The sequence below is a fragment of the Phycodurus eques genome, chromosome 1 (assembly GCF_024500275.1).
Source record: "Phycodurus eques isolate BA_2022a chromosome 1, UOR_Pequ_1.1, whole genome shotgun sequence".
Classification (NCBI taxonomy): domain Eukaryota; kingdom Metazoa; phylum Chordata; class Actinopteri; order Syngnathiformes; family Syngnathidae; genus Phycodurus; species Phycodurus eques.
The window spans coordinates 8,977,548-8,999,247 of record NC_084525.1 but is presented as its reverse complement, the minus strand read 5'-3'; the positions used below and the strand labels follow the sequence as shown (position 1 = coordinate 8,999,247).

At 42.9% G+C, this 21,700-nt stretch overlaps 1 protein-coding gene across 1 annotated transcript; it reads left to right on the top strand.

Annotated features, from left to right (window-relative positions):
* The first annotated feature begins 4,208 nt into the window (after window positions 1-4,208).
* Window positions 4,209-21,179, top strand: erbb3b (erb-b2 receptor tyrosine kinase 3b). The gene is made up of 28 exons (XM_061675863.1): window positions 4,209-4,324; window positions 6,025-6,179; window positions 6,355-6,541; window positions 7,568-7,693; window positions 7,781-7,843; window positions 7,976-8,094; window positions 11,626-11,767; window positions 11,874-11,987; window positions 12,071-12,188; window positions 13,258-13,331; window positions 13,458-13,548; window positions 14,679-14,881; window positions 14,984-15,116; window positions 15,240-15,333; window positions 16,141-16,298; window positions 16,413-16,469; window positions 17,057-17,198; window positions 17,347-17,466; window positions 17,548-17,646; window positions 17,738-17,923; window positions 17,993-18,148; window positions 18,225-18,300; window positions 18,659-18,805; window positions 18,872-18,969; window positions 19,048-19,224; window positions 19,311-19,382; window positions 19,691-19,994; window positions 20,083-21,179. The coding sequence occupies exons 1-28, from the start codon at window positions 4,249-4,251 to the stop codon at window positions 20,874-20,876; spliced, it is 4,281 nt and encodes a 1,426-aa protein (XP_061531847.1). The 5' UTR covers window positions 4,209-4,248; the 3' UTR covers window positions 20,877-21,179.
* The last annotated feature ends 521 nt before the right edge of the window (window positions 21,180-21,700 follow it).

Below are 21,700 nucleotides of genomic sequence, written 5' to 3'. Positions count from 1 at the left end.
GTTGATGTTGATAATAAACCTATTGTTACAGTAATACCTCTCTTTGTAAAACTCCTTATCTGTCATGGGTGTGTGTTCCGGTTGTAGTTTTCCCCCTTTCTCGTACACACCTGCTCCTGAAAGCATCTGCCCCACCTGTGCCTCGTTCACCATAATTACCCCTTGCATTTAACCTCGTGTCTCATTATTTCTAGTCGCCAGTTTGTTGTACCTTGTCATCGCGTTCCAGCATTCCTTGTTTCCACGTCAAAGACTCACAGTAAGACTAGACCCTGTTCCGATTATCGACCTCGCCTTTTTGACTGTAATGTTATATCATAGCTTTGTTTCTAAATACATTATTACATACACATATATATACATTATGTTTATAGATAACTGCTGAAAACGTGGAAAGACTTAGAACTATGTAGAACTGAAGTGTGGAGATACAGCATGAAGATCATTTAAATTGCAGTTTGCCTACCAAGCAAATAGATATGTGGATGACGCAGTCAACATGGGAATGCACTTCCACCTAGAAAACCTCGACGGCGCGGGGACCTATGCAAGGATCTTGTTTCGTGGACTTCAGCTCTGCGTTCAACACCATCATCTTCGAACTCCTCTCCTCCAAGCTGCTCCAGCTCAGTGTCTCGCCTGCCATCTGCCAGTGGATTTACAGCTTGCTGACGGGCAGGACACAGCAGGTGAGGCTGGGGGACACCATCTCCTCTACACGCACCACCAGCACTGGGACGCCCCAAGGATGTGTCCTCTCTCCGCTGCTCTTCTCTCTCTGCACCATATATGTCAAACTCAGGCCCTGGGGCCAAATTTGGCCCACGATGTAATTATATTTGGCCCGCAAGACCATATTAAATGTGTATTAGAGCTGGCCCCCCAGTATATAGCACACTAATATTACAAATCCCAGAGTGCTTTGCTAGTGTGTTGGCCCATCACTCTAGACCGGCGAGCGCCCCTTCCCTTCCTGATGCAGTCGTTAGCAACTATGCTACCAGTCTCCTCGAGCAAATTTATACTTCCCCTTCCCAAAAATGGACAAACGAAAGATGGAATACAGTTAACTTGCAAGATAGGTGGGAGGCAGATTATACAATACCACTGATGTCTTTTTTCGCAAATTTGATTTCTTGTGTTTATAATATTAAAATTTGTTTATTGCAGATTCAGTGCTTAAGCAAAATTTAAGTTTGTTGTCAATGATAAACTTTAACGCTACATTTCTGCAGAAAAGGGAAACATGCACATCAGTGATTTTTCATTAAATATTGAGTTTGGCCTGTGACGTTGTCCCAATTTTTAATTTTGGCCCACCCTGAATTTTACTTTGACACCCCTGCTCTGCATGAATGACTGCACCTCATCGCACTCGGCTGTCAAACTCCTGAAGTTTCCAGACAACACCACAGTCATCGGTCTCATCAAAGACGGTGATGTATCAACAAGAAGTGGAACAGCTAAAGCTGTGGTGAAGCCGACACAACCTGGCGCTGAACACCCTCAAGACTGTAGAGATGATCGTGGACTCCAGCTACATCCTCAAAAAGGCCCAGCAGAGGATGTACTTCCTGCGGCTTCTGAGGATGCACGGCCTGCTATAGGCGCTACTGAGACAGTTGTACAGAGCAGTACTCGAATCAGTCCTGTGTTCTTTCAACACAGTCTGGTTTGGTGCTGCTATAAAAAAGGACAAATTCCAACTGCAACGGACAATCAAAACTGCTGAAAAGATTGTCTGTGCCCCCCTACCCACCCTTGAGGACTTGCACGCTGCCATTACTAAGACAAGAGCATGTAAAATCCTCTTGAACACTCTACATCCTGGTCACCACCTCTTCCAGCTCCTTCCCTCTGGTAGGCATTATCTAACAATGCAAACTAAAACTAGCAGGCATTCCAACAGCTTCTTCCCTCTTGCCATTAACTTCCTAAACAGTTAACTTACAATTAAATTGCAACATGCTGCCAATTTTGTCTTGAGATTGTCACATCTCTGTCGGGCCAATTCTAGATTATTCGTGCACTCGCTGTAGTAGTCTCGCCACTCTGTACTACTTGCATATCTGTTTTTGACCAATACTTGCCACTCATGTGCTTGAGAAGTATCTGCACCATTTGCACAATTGACACTGTTCCATATTATTGCACTACTAGTCACTTTAAACTGCATACATTTCTTGAAGTCTCTGCGTCATTTGCACAATGGTCACTGTACCAGACTATTGTTGTATTAGTCATTTCAAACTGCTCTAAATTGCTAGAGGATTCTGCATCATTTGCACAATTGTCCAATTTTGTTTAAAATATATATTTTTTAAATGTATCGGCATTACCACATTACTGGTAACATTTTAGTGCTCAGTGACTGTGTTTCTATGTTTTTGTTGTCGTACTAGAATCAGAATCATCTTTATTTGCCAAGTATGTCCAAAACACACAAGGAATTTGTCTCCGGTAGTTGGAGCCGCTCTAGTACAATAGACAGTCAATTTACAGAACACTTTGGAGACATAAAGACATTGACAAAAAACAATTGTGCAAAAAGATGCAGAGTCCTCTAGCACTTAGAGCAGTTCGAATGACTAATATTGCAATAGTCCGGTGCAATGACCATTTTGCAAAGGGCGCTGAGACTTCAAGGAGTGTATGCGGTTTAAAGTGACGAGTAGTGCGATCATCTGGGACAATGTTGGTTGTGCAAATGTTACAGATACTCCTCACGGCTCCAACTACCGGAGACTAATGCCTTCTGTGTTTTTCACATACTTGGCAAATAAAAATGATTCTGATTCTGATGAGTCGCCCTTCCCCCACTATATGAAAACTTGACCGCCTTTGTTCGCATCACTGGTTATCTGGAGCAATTGCGAGCCATTTAGTTATTATAGCTATGCCCATTTCTACCACGACAGTGAAGTTAGCTAGCTAGCTATGCCTTCACACTGAAAATCCATCTTCCTAGGATTCCACAATTTACAGAACATCTCAATGTCATTATTGAACTTCCCAAGCAAGAAGGTCACGAGGGAGGAGCCCTGGAAGCCTGTTAGCTTGCGAGCTAGCTCGTAGATGGAAAACAGCTAAAAAATGCAGGGATGTGTAGACATAACAAAGTTGCTAGACAAAGTAGCATCCATTTTTTAGCAGGGCGTGATTTCGCGCATTTAGCAAGCATGCCCACAGCATTTGAAAGCGATGATTGGTGATTTTCTTTTTTCTTTTTTTTTTTTTAAATGAGTCATCTTTGGCACCATTGTTAAGAACTCTTCTCTATGGTGTGTCAAATATATTATTTTTAAGACTTTTTTTCCCACTTTGAAAGGACTTTAAAAGTAGCAACAATGAGGGTTAGCTCAGCATGATTCACAGTTTGTCAGTAAAAGTTACTCAGGTTCACCCATCAGTGAGTTGTTTCACTCACAGCGTCACATTGAGGAATCATGACTACTTTGAGGCTATTTTCACAAATTAAGCACGTTATGGGGTTGAGTAGTCACTTGGCCATGTGACAATGTGAGCATTGTGGCCGGCTGCTGCGTGCGCATCAAAGAAGTGATTAAGAAGCAGGCTGCAAGGGGGACAATACTGCTCTTTACAAGGGGAACAGAGTCGCCACTCACTGCACTGCAACAGTGCTTGGATATGCGCAGGCTGGCGTGAGACACATCTGTGCATTAATGGGATGCATGGAGTTCATAGTGTTTACACTGATGCAAACAGGTTTTACTTTGCAATCTATTTCTTTTAAATACACACTGCACATCAGAACGCAGTCTAAAAAGGCACAGACAGACTTATTTGTGTCTGTGTTTGACATTTTGCCATGGCAAAAAGACAGCTATTCGTACAATTATTTTTCTCTTTACTGTATTTATTTTACACACGCTGCATTTTCAGTGACACTGCTGTCCTTGGAATCAATAAATGAAACAAACAAACCAACAAAAAGACGCACCGGGCTCTGATTGGTGGAAAAATCCATCCCCTGGCCAATCACATTGCCATGTCTGGGAGGGAAGTTCCAGCTCAAAATAAAATGCCACTTGTTGGCTGTTTTCATCAACTCATTTGCCGCGTTTATCTGGTGCTGTTTACACATTTAACCGTTAACTTCAGGACTTCCCCTGAGGAGACAACAAGAAGGAAAGTTGGATGAATTCAAGATTCTGCATCAGTAAACATCAGGTTTACTTGTATTTCTGTGATATGGTGATATTTAAATAATATAGGATAAATATCACTATGAATCAGTGGCTAGTCATTACAGTGTCTGTGACATTACTGTGGCATCTACAAGCAACATCTCAAACACATGATGGTAAGTGAGCTGTTTTTTTTTTCTGTAACCTAACAACCTTCTTTCATATTCTTTACATCAGACGCCCTAGCACTATTCGTGCTCTCCTTAAGAGCTTCTTAGTACTGTTATTAGTGAGCGTTAAACAAGCACATTAATGCATGCTATAAAACCATCCCTTTATAAACTGCTCGTGATGAATGGAAGCAATATAAATTCCCCTGTGCAGAATTTAAGTGTTTCTGATGGGAACTTGTCCTTTTAAACCAGACAACATGCAATATAGCAATGACTGCTTATTTATTTTTCAGAGAAGTGTGTTATTAATTGATCACATATGATACGTTAATGGATTTATGTGCAAGTTGGATTAATCAGGATGCTATTTATTTAGGCTGTATCAAGACGTTCTAACTGTAACTACTGTATATTAGCCACTTCTCCCAAGACATTTGCCCAAGTGGTGTATAAAATAAATCATGTTTTATCAATGATGATGTGTATATTATATGACAATAAACCAATCAATAAATGGGAAGTAGCTCTACTTAAAATATAACAATATACAGTAGATAGTAGATTTTAAAACCTATCCCTTCCATGATGACAGTTACTTTTGTTACTTTGCTTGAGTGATGCAATTATGTTTATGCAGAAATTATCATTGCTAAGAGATGGTTTGCCTGTGTCCGTTCATGATATTTCCCTTCCCACTGTGAGCAGAGACAACTCACACACGAGCCCTTGTCTTTTGCTATGATCTCAGCACCACAACAACCTCATCTCAGCCACACATATATTGTATAGAGCCCCATGCACACACACAGACTTACTGTCACTGCACTGAGGGAGACATAGAGAGAGGGAGAGACACTGTCCACATTTATAACTTCACCACAATAAGAACTTTGTATGAGGGAAGCCCTTTTTCCTCGACCATGAGCCTTTCATTCCTTCAGCCCGAGGCCTGGACTACTCTGTGTATCCAAGTGATGGACTAGAAACTGTTTTACTCTCCTTCATATTGTTCAACCAGCAGCGGAACTCACAACAAATCTAAGCGGGAGGAAGCAAAGGCATGAATGAGCATCTCCATTCTCAAGCGAAAACTACTGATCTGAGTTTAATATTAACATGTATGTATAGCACATAGACAGGAAGAGAAATATACGGTAGTTGCTAGTTAGTGATATGTTATATTGAAACTTTTTGATGATCTGACCCAATGGCAACAGTTAAATGGAAGAAAATAGGGGACCCAAAATTGCACCCTGTGGGACACCGAACTGTGTGTCTATCGTTTTGTTTTGTTTGTTTTAAAAAAAATATATTTTATACTTGTACTGCAGAGTGCAAACATACTACATTTGACATACTGTACACCACTGTCATTGGTATAGTATAGTGGTTCAGAAAGCTGATTTTTGTGAAGTCTCACTCATTGCCCTCATTCACCCTGTCAACACTACAGCCCCTGAACAGGGTAAACTGTACAAACGTGGATACATTATTACGTATGGAGGCAGCAGTATCTTAGTCAATAACAACTTGGCTTGAAGACAAGAGCTTTGAAGACACAGAGACATAATGGGACTTAGGGCTGACTGCGAGAGGTCTCAGTGCCCTTGAGCAAGCCATAACAAAGCAATGAATCCTCAAACTGCATGGGTGTGCAGCACCTTTGCCCCATCATTCTGACATCTCTCCTTTGTGTGTGTTAGTGGTCTGCCTTGGTACCCAGAATGGACTGAGCTCCACAGGCTCTCAAGAAAATCAATACAACCTGATCAAGGAGCGCTATGACAGCTGTGAAATCATCATGGGTAACCTGGAGGTCACACAGATTGAGAGCAACTGGGACTTCTCTTTTCTGAAGGTAGGAAAACAATGTCCATCTTTATTGGCCTGCGAGGTCCAGATGAATCACATGGACTAGGATAATAGTTTGCTCTTGTCTCCTTCTCCTTCTATTGACTATACCCAAAACACAGTAGATCAAGCCGTCCTGTTGCAGCTCTTTTGTTTCATGAGCCTCTTTCACCTCTGTGCAGACAATCCGTGAGGTGACTGGCTACGTGCTCATCGCCATGAGTCACTTTCAGGAAATTCCCCTCGAGCAATTGCGGGTCATCAGAGGAAGCAGCCTTTACGAAAGGCGTTTTGCCCTCTCTGTTTTTTTCAACTACCCCAAGGATGGATCCCACGGCCTGCGGCAACTTGGCCTTGCAAATCTGACAGGTGAAGACAGGCAATGCCAGTTTTTCACACATGGTGAAAAAGAAAATACGGACTCCCAATGTATCATACAATTATGTTAAAGTAAGATTCAATGCAGTCCAATGAGGACAATGACTCGTCAATACATTTGAAAAATAATTTTCTTTTTTCCGAAAAAGAATGTGGTTCAAAGATTCAGTTTGGTCATTTACAAATAGAAAGCAAGTCTTTTGCACTTTTTAGATAGCAATATGCTATATTCTCTACTGAAAATTGCTGAGACTGTGTATATTGTGCAAAATTCCATGCTATTTCACTGGGCCTTTAGTTTCAAAATATGTAAAGGAATTTACATATTATACTGCTAGCTATGCCTTCACACTGAAAATATACATACTGAATTGGTCGCCAGCCAATCGCAGGGCACATACAAACAAAAAAACATTCGCACTCACATTCATACCTACGGACAATTTGGTCTTCAATTAACCTACCATGCATGTTATTGGAATGTGGGAGGAAACCGGAGTACCCGAAGAAAACCCATGCAGGCACGGGGAGAACATACGCACTCCACGCAGCCATGGCCGGATTTGAACCCGGGTTTTCAGAACTGTGAAACAGACATGCTAACCAGTCGTCCATTGTGCCAGTCCATTTAATTATAATTCATCAAAAATATTTAATAATGATCTTAGATAAATATGTACAATGTTTAATTTTAATAATATTAGTTTATTATTTTACATATAGTTATGTTCATATTTTTTAATATTTCATTATTTACAATAAATCAATGAACACATTATTTAATGAGAAATAAATACGTAATAAATACAAGATGAATATTTACAATTTTGGTAACCAATTCTAGGGGGAAAAACCTGCCAAATGAATGGAAGGCAGGACTCTTTATAATGTTTTACTCGGTGGGTCCAGCCATACTTTGCCCACCCCTGGTGTATTCACACAATACAGCAACAACAAAAACAACTCAATACAACAATATAAATGCTGAAAGTTAACCAGTCCAGTCTTTTCTTGCAGAGATTTTGGAGGGAGGAGTACAGATTATCAATAATAAATACTTGAGTTATGGTCCATGGATCTACTGGCAAGATATAATCAGAGACAGCAATGCTCCTATTGACATCCGCTACAATGGGGAGAAAGGTTTGGAATGCTCTTTTTAACAAATTAAATTAACTGGTTTTATTGGTGTGCATTGTGTGGTAGCAGTTATCCTTGTCCTTGTGTCAGGGCCGTGCCACAAATCTTGTGGGGATTATTGCTGGGGGCCAAATGAGAAGCAGTGTCAGATCTGTAAGTGCACAATTGCTCCCATTCTCTTTTTAGCCTTGTTGGTGACCGTTAGCATTTCCATTCCATCCAAAAAGGGCACAGCACACAGCTGTTACTGACCTCTGGTCAACTCTTGGCTCCCGTGTGTTTCAGTGACCAAGACGGTGTGCGCTCCGCAGTGTAATGGTCGATGTTTTGGGACAAGCCCCAGGGACTGCTGTCACATTGAGTGTGCAGCAGGATGCATAGGCCCTCTGGACGTGGACTGTTTTGTAAGTGTTGTTACCACGCAAAAATACAATGAGTCAATTAGAGTAAATCAATACAATTCATCACATCCTAATTGGAGCCAGTTTTTGTTTTGTAACTTGTTTCTTGTTCTTCTACATGTCATCCAGTTCAAACATGCACATTTTTTCCATGATTGCCTCATGATTAATAGATTTGTAAAAACAAAGCAACAAGACTCAGTTGCAAGTATTTAGCACAAGTATGGCCTATTTTAACTAAACAATTGACCTAAATCCAAACTAATTAACTTTATTTAAAGAGAAACAAAGTACTATAACACATAGTGTATGTTCTTTTTCTTAAATTATGAAATATTCCACAATTTTCTTGACTCTTTGCTAAAGGTAATCTGGGTTTTTACAGTACTTGTTCAACAATATGCAACATGTTTACTGTATGTATACTACAGTAGCTAGCCACCATGTTTATGTATACTACAGTAGCTAGTCACATAATGAGGTGGTGTAAAACTGCACAGCAATGTACTGAGACCAGTATAAACCTTTCCTCCATGAAGTCATTTGTGCTTCCGGGTGGCAAAAGCAGATGGCACCACAAGTAAACAAACCCTGACATGCCATATGATCAAGGCACAGCGATTGAGAAAACAGGATGAATGGCTGGAATGCTGATTTTGCCCTTTAAATTGTTGGTCCAAAAGAAGATTTTAAGTGAGGTGAATTGCTTTCAACGGAGATGGAACACTGGCCATAATATAAATTTCAACATGTAAGTTAATTCAAAAATAGGCGTGTTGGGAACTCAGACATGATCAATAAGGGACCAGTTAATTATCTGACTTGCTCGGATGAATGTTGTAGCACTGATTTTAGCTAAAAGGTTAGCCATTCATTTTTGCCTAAGACAACCCGACCAAATATTTTGCAAAAACATGTGAGAAAATGTCTTCCACAAATCCGATGATTGAGGTTTGGTTCCCAATCTATTTCTTTACCGCGAACCTTGCAATCATCTCTGTACAACTATTTACGACATTCATTCATTCATTGTCTTCCGCTTATCCGAGGTCGGCGGAAGTGGTCCCCAACCACTTCCTCTAGCTCTTCCGAGGGGATCCCGAGGCATTCCCAGGCCAGCCGGGAGACATAGTCTCTCCAGCGTGTCCTGGGTCGTCCCCGGGTCTCCTCCCGGTGGGACATGCCTGGAACACCTCACCAGGGAGGCGTCCAGGAGGCATCCTAAACAGATGCCCGAGCCACCTCATCTGGCTCCTCTCAATGCGGAGGAGCAGCGGCTCTACTCTGAGCTCTTCCCGGACGACCAAGCTTCTCACCCTATATTTAAGGGAGAGCCCGGACACCCTGCGCAGGAAGCTCATTTCAGCCGCTTGTATCCGGGATCTTTCGGCTTAGCTCCTTCTTTACCACAACGGATCGATACAAAGATCCGCACCCAAGGACCCTGCCGAGGGTGTAGAGCTGGTCCACGTTTCTACGGCCAGGATGAAAACCACACTGCTCCTCCTGAATCTGAGATTCGACTTCCCGACGGACCCTCCTCTCCAGCACCCCTGAATAGACCTTACCAGGGAGGCTGAGGAGTGTGATCCCCCTGCAGTTGGAACACACCCTCTGGTCCCCCTTCTTAAAAAGGGGCCCCACCACCCAAGCGTGCCAATCCAGAGGCACTGTCCTCGATGTCCACGCGATGTTGCAGAGGCGTGTCAACCAGGACAGCCCCACAACATCCAGAGCCTTTAGGAAATCCGGGCGAATTTCATCCACCCCCGGCGCCTTGCCACTGAGGAGCTTTTTAACCACCTCGGTGACCTCAACCCCAAATATAGGAGAGCCCGCCTCAGAGAACCCAGACTCTGCTTCCTCAAAGGAAGGCGTGTCGGTGGAATTGAGGAGATCTTCGACATATTCTCCCCACCGATTCACAACGTCCCGAGTCGAGGTCAACAGCGCCCCATCCCCACTATACACAGTGTTGATAGTGCACTGCTTTCCCCACCTGAGACGCCGGATGGTGGACCAGAATTTCATCAAAGCCACCCGGAAGTCATTCTCCATGGCCTCACCAAACTCCGCCCACGCCAGGGTTTTTGCCTCAGCGACCACCAAAGCCGCATTCCACTTGACCAGCCTGTACCCATCAGCTGCCTCAGGAGTCCCACAGGCCAAAAAGACCCGATAGGACTCCTTCTTCAGCCTCGACGGCATCCCTCACCGCTGGTGTCCACCAACGGGTTCGGGGATTGCCGCCACGACAGGCACCGACTACCTTACGGCCACAGCTCCGGTCGGCCGCCTCGGCAATAGAGGCGCGGAACATGGTCCACTCAGACTCTATGTCCCCCGCCTCCCCCAGGACGTGGGTGAAGTTCTACCGGAGGTGGGAGTTTAAACTCCTTCTGACAGGGGATTCTGCCAGACGTTCCCAGCAGACCCTCACAATACGTCTGGGCCGGCCACGTCGGACTGGCATCTTCTCCCACCATCGGAGCCAACTCACCACCAGGTGGTGATCAGTTGACAGCTCCGCCCCTCTCTTCACCCGAGTGTCCAAAAGATGCGGCCGCAAGTCCGATGACACAACCACAAAGTCGATCATCAAACGGTGACCTAAGGTGTCCTGGTACCAAGTGCACATAAGTCCAATAACAGAACACCACTCGGGTTCTGATCGGGGTGGGGGGCGTTCCTCCCAATCACACCTTTCCAGGTCACACTGTCATTGCCCACGTGAGCCTTGATGTCCCCAAGCAGAACAATGGAGTCCCCAGCAGGAGCACTCTCCAGCACCCCCTCTAAGGACTCCAAAAAGTGTGGGTACTCTGAACTGCTGTTTGGTGCATAGGCACAAACAACAGTCAGGACCCGTCCCCCCACCCAAAGGCGGAGGGAGGCTACCCTCTCGTCCACCGGGGTGAACCCCAACGTACAGGCGCCGAGCCGGGGGGCAATAAGTATCTCACCGTGCCCAACTCCAGAGTGGAAAAGAGTCCAACCCCTCTCAAGAGGACTGGTACCAGAGCCCAAGCCGTGTGTGGAGGCGAGCCCGACTATATCTAGTCGGAACTTGTCAACATCACACACCAGCTTGGGCTCCTTCCCTGCCATAGAGGTGACATTCCACAACCCTAGAGCCAACTTCTGTAGCCGGGGATCGGATCGCCAAGGTCCCCGCCTTCGGCCACTGCCCAGCTCACACTGCACCTGACCCCTTACGACATTCACTTGATTTTTACAGTTTCTGCTGGATTAATTTTACTTTTTTCTAAGGTAGTCAAAAAATACCTAAACCTTTTGCAACCCCAAACATAACAAGATTTTGTCATCATTTTGAGTTCAAGTCAGTGGTAGTCAATCACTATTTTCCACCATGAAGTACCCTGGCACTCAAACATGGCACTCAAACATTATGAAAAGGTCTGTTTAGATCCTCAAATGTAGCTAAATAAGAGTATGTTAAAAATACCTCTATTTTACTCCACATCAATGTCAAAACAATACCTCTACTTTCATTTCATTCATGTATGTGCGTAGGCATGTCGCCATTTCAACGACTCTGGAGCCTGCGTGCCTCAGTGTCCACAAGCTCTCATCTATAACAAGCAGACGTTTCAGATGGAGACCAACCCAAATGCCAAATATCAATATGGATCCATTTGTGTCTCTCAGTGCCCCAGTGAGTGCACTGTGGTACATACACCTAACGCCAAATCCATCATTATTTGTCTTATTTTGTCTCATCTTCATTTTGCCCTTTTCGTGTCAAATGCTGCTACTTGTAGCTCATTTTGTGGTGGATGGTAGCTCCTGTGTGAGTGTCTGTCCTTCAGACAAAATGGAGGTGGAGAGAGCCGGGCACAGACGTTGTGAGCCATGTACTGGACTCTGCCCTAAAGGTTCAACACTGATTAATACTCACATTACCTCGGGGTCAAAAAGGGTGGTAATCTTCTAATTGTGTTTTTCTGTATCCTGACAGTGTGTGAAGGCACAGGTGCAGAACACAGGCAGACTGTGGACTCCAGTAACATTGACAGCTTCATCAACTGCACCAAAATCCAAGGAAGTCTTCATTTCTTGGTCACAGGGATTCTCGGGTATGTCCCAATGCATCTCATGGACGCAGTGCAAGTACATCCAGTATGTTCATATCAGTGATCTTTTTTTGAGTCTGCGGGACTGTGTGCGTGTGACGGTGGAGGAGTTCAACTCAGTAAATCGAGACCCAGGTTACGGAGCCCTTTCTAGGTGATGGAGAGGGCTTCGTATGAGGTGTGCCTGAGAAGTTCCAGTACTGGTGTCGCAAAAGATATACAGTATATTTTAAATCCCAGCGACAAACCGCAAGTTTCCCCCTTCAAAGTAATCAATTTGGAGTCTAACACACTTTCCTAGCCTTCTCTGCCATGCCTCCATGCACTCCTGGAAGGATTTTTCCGGCATTCATGAGTTTGTCATGCCACAACTCTTGCTTCTTCTCGCTCTTTTAACCAGTCAGATTCTGTGGGATCTCTTTGTAGGAGTGCTGCTTCATGGTCTGGCCCACATTGAAGGGAAAGCACATGGTTTGCAGTTTGGGTATAAATATATCTTTTATGACACCAGTCCAGGAACCTTTTTGACACACCTTGTAGTGTTGCACTGAGTTAATAGGAGCCAATGGAGTTTTTGAAGAGTTTTTTTTCTTCTCATTTTCAAACAGAATAGCTTGTTAGGTTGTTCCAAAGCTGACAGTTTCATAGGACTCTATCATAACTTCCCTATGAGCTAAGTAATACATTGGAATGTATTACTACCAGGAACAGGAAGTCAGACAGAGCAAAACTAAGGAAATTACTCAGAAAACAGATTTGAACAAATTCATTTGCATATATTTCAGAATTGTGGCTCTACCCTGTATCAGGTACTGTAAATAACCCATACAAGATACAATTTTCTTCTTCTCACTCCTTTTTGGATGTGCAGTTTTATTTTTATTGTACAAATTTTCAGTTTTTTTGTTTTTTTTCCCCCCATTTGTTGCAATTATTGTTTCATTTACTTTTTCTATTAGGATGTTTTTGTTGTTGTTGTTTTCTTCTTCTTTTTTAATGCCACATCAAAATAAACAGATTCATTTTAATTCAAGATGGTGGAGCTTATAGTGTTTCGGTTTGGCTTTATCAGGGATGACTTTAAGAAGATCCCACCTCTGGATGCTCAAAAGCTGGAAGTGTTCCGCACTGTAAGAGAGATAACAGGTACACTGTTTCTTAACATGCGCTGCTTTGAGCAAGTGCTTTTCATCATCTTAAAAGTGATGCATTCTGAATATAAACAATACTGTCTCTGATATCCTTAAACTGATGTCTGTGTGTAATTATCAGATATTCTAAACATCCAGTCGTGGCCAAAGGAGCTCAATGATTTGTCAGTTTTTTCGAGTCTCACCACCATTCAAGGGAGGTCACTTTACAAGTAAGTACTGTTTAGATCATCTGCTTTTATGTCTAGGGGTGTTTCTATGTGTTCTATGTCTATGTAACACATGGTATGATTTGTGGTACTCACGTCATCATATACTGCAGCTCTTATTTTTGCATTATGTTCTACATAATTCTTATGGGAAGCCACAAAAAGTCTCACAACATTCCGTATCTTCAAATGTCACCTTCCATCAATCTATATTTATAATGTTAAATGTAATGATAGTAATTAGTGGCTGCATGCTTACACAACACTGTATCCACCTTTTTTTTTGTTTATTTTTTGTTTGATACTTACAGATACAAACCAAGAGCTCCTTATGAACATATACAGTACTTGCATTACACTTAGTCGCACCGACACAACAAAAGCACAAAATATCAACACAGAGTACTTTGGGAAATTCACTCAGGGCTCGCTCTCTGCTCTCCGGAACCTTCATAAACCTGGCGCGTTGTTGGAGTGTGCCGTTCGATACAAGCAGAACTGACACATTCAATATGGCGGATGTACTGATGGACCCCGTATCCCTGCCAATAGCCAACACGTTCATTTGTAAAGTTATAGAAAATGTCTCTGAGTACTGCAATCTCAGGGCGCAGTGAGAGCGTCAGACTGAATTTCTGAACGTACCCAGACACCGAGGGGAAGCTAGGATTGGTCCGAGACTGCACGACGTCACAATAGGAAGCAGTCTTTGTTTGACTGTATTTCCGAATAAATTGTTCAACTTTTTATCCGGCCCAATCATTGAAGAATCACGTTGACCAGAATAAAAGAACCGAGTAATAGACGTTGGAATGGTCGGCAGGCTAAACCCGGGCCGCGACTTTTCTTTTTTCTCTTTTGACCTCTAATAGTGACTGCGGTCACTGTCGCAAAACGTGCACAAAATGAAGCCGGGTTACCTTGTGATTGAATGGGACGCGTTTCTTAAAATGTCCTCCTCTCATCAACCACGTGGCACGTCCCCTCCTCTAATGCTTGGCCCTGCCACCTGACTTTCTGGGTATTTTCAGCCCAAATGATCTTGCAAACTAGATAAAAATACATCAAAAATGATAAAAATGAAAAATAAACATTTGATGGAAGGGGAACTGCTGTCAACCTGTCAATTCCAGGCGTTTTTCCCTGATGGTGATGCGGATCTCCACCATCACTTCGCTGGGTCTACGCTCTCTCAGAGAGATCAGCGACGGGAGCGTTTACATCAGTCAGAACGCCGAGCTGTGCTACCACCACACTGTGAACTGGGCAAAGCTGTTCAGGGGGCGTCGGGTCCGAGTCAACAGCATCAACAGCAACAGGCCACTGGCAGAATGCGGTGAGGTCGGCTGCATGGGTCTCGTTGCCTTGTTCTATCTCACTTGATTAACTTTTAATAAAGTGCTTGTGCTTTTCTAACTCTTTGCCTTAATTGTAACAGTTGCTGATGGCCATGTGTGTGACCCGCTGTGTTCAAACTCCGGTTGCTGGGGCCCAGGACCAGACCATTGTCTCTCCTGTAGGAATTACAGCCGAAATGGCACATGTGTGGACAGCTGTCATTTTTATACTGGGTCAGTATACTGTATACAAAGTATACACTACTCCCCAAAAGTGTTTTGTGAGTAGTGTATGATTCTTAGGACAGGATATTATTATTTGACCTGACTACCTAATTCTGACTTTTGGGTCTACAGATCTTCAAGAGAATTTGCGAGCGCTGACGGAGAATGTGTTGCGTGTCATTCAGAGTGTAAACATCTGCATGGGAAGGCCAGCTGCACAGGGCCGGTAGTCACTTCTATCCATTTCTGCAGCAACTGAAAAGCTAGAGTAGATACAGTGGATCCTTCAATTTGTTCTGCAACACTGGCTGACTTCCACATTGTTCTAATTTTACAACCATATATTTTCCCCTTACGAAATAAGGTTTAATCATTTTTTTTCGAGGCTCAACTAAGAGACTCTCCTTCATAAATCTGCAGGCAATGTTTTAAGTAACATTAAATTGTCATGGTATTTTAAAATAAGTTAACCATTGCATAAGAAAACCAAAATAAGTACAATTGCTCCATTGAAGACAGCTAATAGAGACTGAATAAAGAGAGGACAGGTGTTTGCAGCGTGATACTGTCACATACTGCCGTTTCATTGTCATACAGTATGTATTGTTAGAATTGAGTCATGTAGTATAAATGTTTCCATAGTGTATTATAAATATGTTTACATGGGCACATCCTTGGTTAAAAAAAAAAAAAAAAGAGAAAAGAAGAATTAATGTCAGTAATGAAGCTACACCCTTTCCTCATGTATCTCTTGTGTTCCATTTCTGGTATCTATCATCATGCTTTTCATCTTTGCCAAAAACAACTTGAAAACTGAAAGGGAACTAACTAAACACACTTGTGGTTCATGCATGATGATGGATTGAACTCAGAGTTGTAAATACAATTCTAATTTGTTATCATAACAAAATCAGTGTTTTCAAACCAGTCTTCTGGAAAATTCCCCAAACCTTCATTACACACAAAAGCGTTTTATTGCACTGGGTTTCCAACTTTTTTATTTTGTCACTTCTCCCACTGCTCTTTCTTTTAGGGTGCATATGAATGTGCGGTGTGCGCCAACCTACGAGACGGTCCATACTGCATGTCTTCGTGCCCTGCTGGGGTGAATGATGGGCAGAAGGGGCTCATCTTCAAATATCCCAACAAGGAAGGTCACTGTGAACCATGTCACCACAATTGCACCCAAGGGTAAGACAGGACTCAATGAGGTTTATTTAATACATATCATAAGCACTCCCTTACACATACTACGCATATATACTGTAGGTATCCTTATACAAAACATATGTATGTATATTCCAGATGCTCAGGTCCAGGACTCAGTGATTGCTTAGAAACTGTCAGACTAGCAGCTAGCAGGTACGTTCCACCCCCCCCCCCCCCCCCCCCCCCCCCCCCCGCTGGTACATCCTGTATATGAAACTACTTTAATACACTTCCTTTTCATTGTCAAATGAGGGATGATGATTACAGATAAAACATCAATACTGAAAATGTGACACCAATCACATGTTGTTGTGGCTGGAAGATAATCAAACTGAGGGTTGTGTTAAATATTTTGTAACATAAATAAGTAACATAAATAATTACAAACATCTCTTGGGTTCAGACAGAGCAGTTCTGCAGCAGAGGAAACTATAACCACAATAATAAAGATTAAATTCACACCTTTGTTACAAAGTCAAACGGATCATTATTATCTTGGGTGTACTATTGGACTTTATTATGTAAAAATAGATGTTTCTCTGTGAAAGCATGCATAATGTGGGCTACTCTTTGAGTTCAGTGTAACTCTGCTGCAGCTGTGTGATACCCACAAGAACATGTGTTTTATCATATCTGGTCTCCTTCTCATGACATCACTATCCAACTTTATTTTGTACTATTTCTGACCTTTTTGCCCCACATCTCCACCCTATCATCTCACCGTCTCCTTCGCTCTGAAGTGGCCAGATCACAGGCATTGCCTTAGGTGTGCCAGCTGGCCTGATATTCTGCCTGGTGTTGTTTTTCCTGGGCCTACTGTACCACCGAGGCCTGGCCATCCGCCGCAAGAGAGCCATGAGGAGGTATCTAGAGAGCGGAGAGGTGAGTCAGTCCTATGAACTGCCATATATATGTGTGTATATATATATATATATATATATATATATATATATATATATATATATATATATATACACACACATATATACACACACACACTGATGCGAGGATTATTCTTGTGTCTTGGTAGAGTTTTGAGCCACTGGGTCCTGGCGAGAAAGGAACCAAGGCTTATGCCCACATCCTGAAACCATCTGAACTAAAAAAGCTCAAAGTCCTTGGTTCTGGTGTTTTTGGCACAGTCCACAAGGTATTAATCGACTGCTTGTCTTTTGGAGTAACGTGATGAATGTAGAGTCTGTTATAGCAGCTCCATGTTTCCACTTTAAAGGGGTTTTGGACTCCAGGAGGAGAGACAGTGAAGATCCCGGTGGCCATCAAGACCATCCAGGACAGCTCAGGCCGTCAGACCTTCACTGAGATAACTGATGTGAGAATCAGATGTCAGTTTCAGCAACACTGGCAAAATGATGAATCACTGTTGGAGTCAAACATATATGGTATCTCCATGCGCCCTACAGCACATGCTGTCCATGGGCAGCCTGGACCATCCCTACATTGTGAGACTTTTGGGCATCTGTCTGGGGTCCAGTCTGCAGCTGGTCACTCAGCTCAGTTCACTGGGCTCCTTACTGGAGCACATCAGGCAGCACAAGAACAGCCTGGGCCCCCAGCGCCTGCTCAACTGGTGTGTGCAAATAGCAAAAGTAAGTGCACATAGATTCCACATACTGTAGCTAGCCTGAGTGCACAGTCGTGACATGTTTTTATTCCAGGGTATGTACTACCTGGAGGAACACTGTGTGGTACACAGGAACCTGGCGGCACGCAACATCCTACTAAAGAACAACTACCAGGTCCAGATTTCGGACTACGCTGTAGCAGATCTCCTTTATCCTGACGAAAAGAAATATGTCTACACTAACACCAAGGTTGTTGTGAGTTTCTCATCCATTTTTCCCATCTAGTAACTGCATTACACTGTCTGCTATTTATGTCTTTATGCAGACTCCGATCAAATGGATGGCTCTTGAAAGTATCTTGTTTCGAAGATACACTCATCAAAGTGATGTGTGGAGTTACGGTGAGATGCGTGATTGGGAAATTCTGGAATTTTGAGTACTATCGAACCTGTAAAAAGTTAATTCAGAGAATTCTTTCGAAATACATGATACAATATTGGAGATTGCTAGAAATGTGAAAATACAGAACTACTATATGTAGTACTCAGTTGTGGTTTCAGCGCAATTCAATGGACATGGCCAGAACGTTTGAGAGCGGATTTTTTTTTTTCACGATTTTGAAGACTTATTATATACTTTTAAATATTTTTAAATCATTCAAATGTGGTAGGGTTGTTACCACTCTTCTCTGTGGTGTGTCAAATTTAGAAGACATTTATTTTCACTTTACAGGCACTTAAATTTCTCTCTCTCACACAGGAGTGACAGTGTGGGAGATGATGTCTTTTGGGGCAGAGCCTTATGGGTCGGCACAGGCACAGGAAGTGCCGTGTCTGTTGGAGAAAGGCGAACGTCTGTCACAACCTCACATCTGCACCATAGACGTCTACATGGTCATGGTCAAATGTGAGTGCCACAAAACTGCATACAATCGTGCGTACAGGATGCGAGACAGAGCTGTTTCCTCTTCAGGTTGGATGATTGATGAAAATATTAGGCCCACCTTCAAAGAGTTGGCAAGTGACTTTACACGCATGGCAAGAGACCCACCCAGATACCTCGTCATCAAGGTGAGACGCTCATCATTTGATTGACACCTACTTTGAATCGATGGGACCCTCAAATTTCATGTCGGTTTTATAATGCAGCTGGAGGGGGAGGACAATGCCTCGCGAGATGTCCATCGCAGAGATTCTGAGCGAGGGCTACTTGACCCAGACTTGGTGGATGAAGATGAGGACGCAATGGAGGAAGGTTTCTCCACACCTCCTCTACAACATTCTCCATCGTGGAGTCTCTCTCGTTCGAGGATTAATTCGTACAGGGTAATTGAACATACTGTATTTTAATGTGGACTTACTACACTAACTGATAAACTAGTTAATTAAGCATGTTCTGTACTAAATTGTAGAGTGGTGCCTCTCAGGCCGGACCTGCTGGATACCTGCCAATGACTCCAAGTCCTGTAGAAGGTGTCCTCCAGGTGTGATGCACGCACACACACACACAGGAGAATTTAGTAAATGGTTGTACCAAATACAATCCACCCAGTATTTTGGAGAGAGACAAAATAACTGAAAAACAGACACAGACACAGTTTTTGGGTTGTTTTGGGAAACAAATATAAAAATAAAATAAAATAAATTATTATTATTTATTATCAAGGATTATTTATTAATCAGAGTATCTACAGTATAATGCTCAACTTTTTTTTCTTACAGTCTCATGAAAATGTGTTGATATGTTCATTTTACCTTCAAGTCTTGCATCGATCTCTTTTTTCTTTTTAAGTTGCGCTTCCAGAGGTCCCGCCGGAGCTCGGTGCGAACGCTGCCAGAGAGGTCAGAAGTCAGGGGCAGTGTCAGGGAGGTAGAGCTGCGTGAGGAAGGCTTCAGGACTGGTGCTTCTCACAGGACCCTGCTTGGCTCTGAAAGGGCTGCCCCTCATGTTTCCGTAACCAGCAGGTTACGGAAACTCTCAACAGCTTCAAGTCCATCCACATACAAGGTGTGGACATCAGGCGAAAAGGAAGAGGAGAAGGTGGTAGACCACTATGGTTATGTCCTTCCCGGATCACCTAGCACTCCAGAAAGAGGTAATATACAAACTCTATACAATGGACATGATTTGATTCACATCAATGACACATACAGTATTCTCTTTGCTTGTGTCATGACTCCCAGCTTGCAAAGTCACCCCAGGATCAACCAGGGTGAAAAATTTAGTCCTGGAGTATGAGGTGATGAACCACAAATCAGATACTGTTCTTTGCTCGACTAAAGACGACAACTCCTTGCTGGGGGATACATATTCACTGGTTCATCAAACACCGCCTTCTCCAACTGTCGTCACTATATTACCTGCCCATGACGACACCTTAACACTGGTTCCGGTCGCAGAGAATCAGCCGGTAAATGAGAACTGTGGGGACAATATGGTAGACTTCACAGAGAAATATCAGTTTAGTTTAGAGAAACAGATCCAAGATGTGGAGGACTGCATGCAGGTACCTCAGGGGAAAGGCAGGTATGAATACATGGACATTAGACGCTCTGACTCCACAGAGGACGAGGCGCTGCCACAGGAGAGACGTGAAACATCTGCAGCAGAACCAGATGAAACATGCCAGGAAGAGGAGGGTCAATTAGGCGATGCAAAGGAGTGCCATCACACAAATAAACAACAAACACTTCAGGGGAATGTCAGTAGTTTGCACAAGCCAGATGTGGTTACAGATGAGGGACAGAACGAGTATGAGGATATGGCTACATTTGAAGGAATACCCAGTGGGTGGCGGCAGGCAGACTACCAGAACCTCCCAGTGAAGGGGGAGGTGGGCAGCGGCAGGTGTGCAGGGATCGGGGAATACATCAAGGTGTGCGCAGGCATGGGGGAGCCTGGCAGCAGCTCATCATTTGACAACCCGGACTACTGGCACAGCAGACTGTTCCTCAAGCCAGATGCTGTACGTACCTAATAATGTGGACTGGGACACTAGTGCACCAACTGCTTCAGCTAAGTGTGTTGCTCTCCAGTGTGTGCGTCGGAATATTTTCCACAATAATCTTAGAGCATCAAGAACTGGAATAAAAGTCAAGTCTCATTTTGCTGTGTTATGGTGCATAAAATGATGACATCAGGAAGGCTGGAAAGAAAGTGCAGAATAATAATTTTCCAAACATGAGGAAACATTTCTGTTTATCGGCATTTTTGTGCCTTATAGTATGAATGATTAGCTAGATGGACAGTTGCTATTATTTTGTAAGTAATCATTTGTTTCATTGATCACTGTACAGTGTGTGAGCCTTTTTTACACTCTTTTTACCATGTGTTTGTTAATTAAAACCTAAGTATTGGCTTCCAGAAAATTATTAGTCCTTTGATTTCTTTGAAAATCCTAGTTTAATGTAAATTGTTATATAAATGAGCCATTGTTAGCCGTGCAGGGATTAGGATAGAGCTAATAACCCCAACAAGATACTTACTTACAAATGTGTAATTATCATTACATGTGAGCAAAGTGCTTCACATAAACTTATGCTAAAACTTACATTTCAAATAGAATGTAATCATATAAAATGTTATCTTCAGACACAGCTTTGTACCAGCTAGAGCCTCTGAATCCCAGACGTCAAAATCAATTGCTTCAATTTTACACTTGATAGATTTTTTTGAACATTAACAGTATATCATATGTACAGTATTACATCTAAATTAGGAGTTATCAATGGCATAGTATATAGTATATTTCTAAATCAAAAGAAGAAACACTGCAAGCTAACACATTGTTAATAAATGTTT

Bases quoted from the DNA above. Each gene is read 5' to 3' on its own strand.
- erbb3b (XM_061675863.1), top strand. From the start codon at position 4,249: ATGAATCAGTGGCTAGTCATTACAGTGTCTGTGACATTACTGTGGCAT. The intron at 6,542-7,567 runs GTGAAGACAGGC...CTTTTCTTGCAG, and splicing joins TGGCCTTGCAAATCTGACAG to AGATTTTGGAGGGAGGAGTA. The intron at 17,199-17,346 runs GTGAGTCAGTCC...GTGTCTTGGTAG, and splicing joins GGTATCTAGAGAGCGGAGAG to AGTTTTGAGCCACTGGGTCC.